The sequence below is a fragment of the Phalaenopsis equestris genome, unplaced genomic scaffold (genome assembly GCF_001263595.1).
Source record: "Phalaenopsis equestris unplaced genomic scaffold, ASM126359v1 Scaffold000402, whole genome shotgun sequence".
Lineage (NCBI taxonomy): Eukaryota > Viridiplantae > Streptophyta > Magnoliopsida > Asparagales > Orchidaceae > Phalaenopsis > Phalaenopsis equestris.
In genome coordinates, this window is record NW_018164844.1 from 79,406 (window position 1) to 85,220 (window position 5,815).

General features: G+C 34.1%; 1 protein-coding gene across 2 annotated transcripts in view; it reads right to left on the reverse strand.

The window, feature by feature from the left end:
* The window catches only part of LOC110026867 (protein ALWAYS EARLY 3-like), a 39,466-nt gene extending 33,855 nt beyond the window's left edge, over positions 1–5,611 (reverse strand). Inside the window, exons 1-7 of one of the 2 annotated variants that reach the window (XM_020728054.1) lie at positions 5,327–5,611; positions 5,148–5,237; positions 4,927–5,028; positions 3,160–3,334; positions 1,967–2,238; positions 1,715–1,841; positions 732–794 (exon numbers count right to left, since the gene is read on the reverse strand). In XM_020728054.1, the coding sequence (XP_020583713.1) occupies positions 732–794; positions 1,715–1,841; positions 1,967–2,238; positions 3,160–3,334; positions 4,927–5,028; positions 5,148–5,237; positions 5,327–5,434 (937 nt within the window). In that variant the 5' untranslated portion in view covers positions 5,435–5,611. The remainder of the gene's footprint in view (positions 1–731; positions 795–1,714; positions 1,842–1,966; positions 2,239–3,159; positions 3,335–4,926; positions 5,029–5,147; positions 5,238–5,326) is intronic. The other variant, XM_020728055.1, reaches the window with a different exon arrangement.
* Between the last annotated feature and the right edge of the window lie 204 nt (positions 5,612–5,815).

Consider the following 5,815-nt stretch of genomic DNA (forward strand, 5'->3'; position numbering starts at 1 on the left):
AAATCTTTGTTGGTGTTAGGCTCGTTAACTTAGCGAACGAGCCGAACACAAGCCTCTTAACGAGCCAAACACGAGCTGTTCGCGAACAACGAGCCGTCTTGACAACCCTATTGGTCACGTATGTACACGCCGATCCAACCGTTGGCTTCCGATAAGGTCCACTCGTGAATGAATCTCAAGTCGATCCCGTCGTTGTCCTCTTAGATTGCTCGAATCGAGACTATTTATGGAAGCTAGGTCATGAATAGATGTCATTGCAAACTCGTAGTTAATTTCCAATAACTCAATTGTTTTTATTCCAATTTGATACGATCCAAGAGGCAGAAATGAGCATGATTTCCCACAGAAATTAGGGCAAAGCTAATTTCTTCTTTAATAATCAAAAACAACATGAATATAAGGAAAAACACCTATAATTCAGAAGTTTGTACATACAAAAATTTAATATGTTTGTACATCTAAAAATAATCATAGTTGTACATACAAAAATTAAAACACAACATACTAATAATAGGAACGAGGGAAAAAATATTTAATATGAATATTGTATTCGTAGAAACCAAAACCGGTACTTTGCAAATGAAACGCCAAAAGGATGAATCCCAAGATTCAAAAAAGAAATAAAAAAAATGCAATAACTACAAAGATGACTGAAGATTACAAGATAACCTTGCAATTAAATTATGTCTAAAGCTAAAAAGAATAAGCAAAATGTAGAAGAATAATCAAACCTGATCCATGATTCAGAGCTGTGTCCGCCAAGAGATGCAAAGCATAAAGATCAAGTTTCTCAACTGCAGATGATAAACAAAGCAATAAAATATTCTATGAATATTAGATCAATTAAAAATAAATAGAAGTAATAAGAAAAACAAAGCATTACTACAAGAAACTAAAATGATAATACTTTGGAATCCATGAATAGGATTTGATGGAAAAGCGAGGAAAAACATTTCACAATAAAGAGAATTAAGATTATGAACATACGAAGCGGCTAAGTTAGAAATATATACCTAATCTTATCCATTACCATATACTAATTCTAATTAACAACTGATTGCACAAACTTTACTTCCTAACTCTAAATGTATTGGAGTTACATATTTTGTTTGAAAAGCAAGTTCTTTTTAAAGAGTTAGTCGACTCTGCTTGCAAAAAGTATTGTCATCACTAGCATGCAGCACATTTAATCAAAGAAGAAATTATGTTTCTACCAAATAAACATGGGGTGATTCAGACCTTAAGCCAAAATCAAGGGCATTGCTAACCTACAACAGTTTAGATAATGCAACCAAAAATAGTATTAGTTGGATGAACACAACCCAAAAAGAGAAGTTAATCGAATTGGAATATTCATTTGAAGCCCTTGGGCTGGTCTTTTTTGATACTTATCAGATTTGCTCACAAATAGATCACCAAGAAACATGTTGAAAGTAGAATCATAACATTCTGAAATCACATGTTTGTCAGCCATTGCTTAAAAACTAGATTAGAATGCTCACCAAACTTCAATTGAAGTTAATTTTAGTTAAAACAAAATTATCGCAAATACCAAGTTGTGATGTAAAAATTGTGTCCACTGAATACTTACATGTTTGAAAGGGTTCCACTATTAAAAATATGATAGATATATATCAAATTAAGAGTATAAGATTGTTGTCACACACACACACACACACAGAGAACAAACAATGTGAAAAGGAGGCAGGCACACCTTTGAAGAAAGGTTTTCGTTTATTATTTCTAACATATGCTTTTGTGATTTTCTTTCTTACTTCCAACCCTCGTGCATCCCCTACTGAGCCTTTGAAATCCAAGTTATGTGTCCCATTGACGGAATGCTAGACATGTCAAAGAGAGGAAGCAGTTAATTTGAACGAAACCCAATTTCAATTTTAATAGGAATGACACAAAAGTTACAAGAAGCACATTCCCGATAGGAACTTGATGGAACATAGAATCTCACCATTCTTTCAACTGGACAAACAGGAAAAAGGTCACTTTCAGTAGCTCTCCTCTCCAAAACTTGAGAGACTACTGGAAGAGTTCCATTTTGAGCAACTTCCATTGGCATTGTTATGGGAAAATAGTTTCTCCTATTGGCAGCAGCATCCACCTTTGGTTCTGAATCATGCGCATTTGGTGAATATAAACTACAATTAGTTCTTTTATGCTCAACTCTGTATGAAACTGGCGTCCTTTTTCTGACAGAATGGAACTTGCTACTAGGTAATAGATCTGAAAATAGAAAGAACTTCATTACAGCACAAAAAAAAAAGATTATAAAACAAAAACTAACTCAATTACAGCAAAAAAGTAAATGGTAAAACATAAGGCAAAATTACTAACATCTAAAAATACAACCAACCAGGAAACTGTGCTATGTGAATATTTTATCAATCAGGGTGTAGTTTAGAAGTGTCATCAGTAAAATCAACTTTTCTAAAAAGGTGAACTTTTCTCAGTAAGTTACAACCTGAATGAATGTTCAAAGTTCAATAGCAAATAAGACAGAGGAAGAGAGAGTTAAAACAGGAGACAGTAAAAAAGGAATAAAATTATGAAGATTATGAGACAACTAAGTGATTAAGCGGCTAACAAAAATCTTGTAAACTTTCCTCATTTTGCCATTGGAATTATCATTAGTTTCTTCAGTTCTAAATAACAGTACATGAACTTCATTAAATTAACCTCCACAAAATCTTGGCAAGTCTAGGAAGACTACTAAGGCTTGTTGGAATTACCCTATTAATTGCGACGGGATATGTCATAAGACCAGGTTTGGATCGAAAGGCAGATAATTCCCACCCAGAAAAAACGAATTGAAACCCATCATCATGAACTTTACACCAAGTTTCCAACTATTTGGGATCGACAACTCAACTAAAACTCAATTATTTTAGAAATCATTATTCATATGCACATATAGTAACCAGAGCAACCTCGTGCAGAACCACAATAATGATGTTCATTATTATTGAGTTCCCAAAAAATTCACTATGAATAAAAAATATTAGTTCTTTTTTTCAAAGTTATCATAAAAAACTTGGCATGCAGTCCTTACAAATACTTCCACAGGAGAAACAACTTGCCACTCATGGCTTACAGTTCTTTTTATAGAATTCGAGAAAAAAAAATTATGTAGCATATACATCATACCTTTAAGATTTCTCGTCTTGAACAAAGAAAAACGCTGACAGTTTTTTGGTCTCTCCTTGCAATCATCATGATGAGATGCCTGAGGTGCTTTAGCCATTTCTTCTTTATATTTCCTTATCTTGCTTTGACAAGTTTGTAGCATGCCTCTGGTTCCTTGCTTAAGATCACTATAAACCTATAAAATTCAAATATTAGCTTGTATCAAAGAGACAACAAAACTCTAACATTAAATTAAAGAATTAATTTTACTATCAAGTGTTCTAGGTTAAACTTCTACATCTAATTTGTAAAATCTGAAAAGCAAGGGTAAAGAAACGAGAAACACAAACAAAGAAGATTAATAAGATTTTAAAAAAAATTCAGAGAAAAAAAGAAAACATGGAGAAGACATGGCAGAAGTGCATGAAAATATACAAATAGATATTTTTAAAGCTTCAAGATTTGAAAAACATTTTGATTGGTATGGATGACACGTAATTTGGATACATGCAAGCTAAGTTTGGAGATTTCCAATCAATTTTTGAACAAATGATGGACATACTAATGCATCAAATTGGATTTTAACACACAATATAAATTACAACATTACCCAGACAAGTCTTTACAAGGCCGCATTTGTTGTCTCTTTTATTATATTTAGGTCTGCACAGGCTGTGTTAAGTTACACATAAGAGTGGAAATATTGTTGGCGGCGTGCCGCATCAAAAATAGAAGTACAAGTTTTCTATTAGTTAAAGCTTTTGAGTTGATAGGTGTCCACCAACAAGTATATTGGATTTAACTTGGACCCATAGGGACGCACCATTCAAAAAAAATTCCTAGAACCTGTGGTCTAGTTGGGATCACGCATTACGTAAAGTTTGTGACTCTCATAGATTTTGATTACTACCACCATGATCGAACAGAATCCAAGAGCAAGTAAGTCTCATGAGGGCTCCAAGTAGTTTAGTTGGAACTTGGTTATTGACATTTAATGGTATTAGAAACCTCTCATTTGAGAGGCGATGGTAACCCATGTAAAAAGAATCTCAAGTGAGGGAGATATTATTAAGGCACATATGAGAATGAATATGGTCTCACATCAAGAGTAAAAATAAGAGTTGAGTTACTAAAAAACTAGTAGTGATGTTCACCCATTATTTTAAGCTTTTGGGTTGATGGGTGCCTAACCATGGCTATATAAGATATAACATAGGCCCTTGATGATCCAACCTTATAACAATTTAAACATTCTACCAATTTCACTAATATGATATGAATGCAAACACAATATGACGCATGAATCCATTACAAAAAATGAGATACCTAGTATTAGAGCAAGATCCATATCAACTTCATTATAAATTAATGATGTGTCATATGTACATCAAGCTAAGCATGAAACATACACAATAGATGGAGAGTTAATAGTTTCCATGTTGTGTTATTTTTTTAACTTTTTTTCTGACTGGACAATGGATGATAGGTTTCCACCTTCACCGGTTGGTTCAAAAAACTTTTTAATAATAGATAAAACGTCTTTTCCAAATTATCCAGATCAAGACAGAAGAAAATCTTTACAATGACGAAATTGTACGCATGAAAGATATTCTAGCATGAGGAGAAACCAGACAAGGAGTTCATGCGTGCAGTGGTAAGGATCAATAGTTAGCTTTAAAGACCATCTTTTTGGTGGTACAGCTAAAAAATAACTAAAAAAATGTTAACCGCATTTCAACACATCAGCCTAAAGGAATCCAAAAACGAGATCCAGAATTCATATCTCACTTTTAAAATTTCACCGTCTTTCTTGTCACGTAAAGGCACTTCACTTGCATTATGAAACGCCACAGTCACATCCTGCGATCCTCCTCCTGCTACTTCCCGAACCTGAAATTCATTCTAATCAGCATGTCCGAACAAATAAAACTAAAGAATATGAATGGATTTTGACGATATTTCAAAGTTATCGATCAAATAATGCACGCGATAAGAAAAATTAAAAAAACCTTCTCCTGATCATCTCCATTTTTGCAGAAGGTATTCTTGAACTCTTTCTCATTACATTTCGCATTTTCAGTCTTGCTCAATTTCCTTTTCTGCAGAAGAAAAACTCTAACTCAATTGATGATCCGTAGGTATATGGTTTAAAATAAGAAAGAAAATAAAACTAAAAGGGAGCACAGACCTTCGTCGGCGGCGGAGCTACCAGCGGCTCCATCTCCTCCGGCGTGCGACGCCCAGGGCGATTAAGCAATTCTTGCTTTCCAGAACTCATCAGCTGAACGGGATGCATCGGCAAACTTTTTCCTTTCAATTTCTCTTTCGAAGTAACAAGAAGTTATAAGAGCGCGCGCGGGGTTTAGGAATCGCGGCGAACTGATAGCCCGCGGGATTTGAGCCATTTGGCAGGTTGGTGGCCGTGCCCGGACTTTTTCCATCCTTGAGTTTAGGTTCTCCGTAACGAACCCACGTTCAAATAAAACTTCTTACAAGTAGATTAAAATTCACACAAAATATATGGATACGACATAAGAGAAAAATTACATAACCAAATGCTAATGTTAAATGTAATATTTAGACATTATTTAATGTGTTAAATATTGTATGCATCTTATATGCTTAAAATTAAACCTAATATTTAGGTGAAATAAATCTTATAAGCTCATGGCACTAT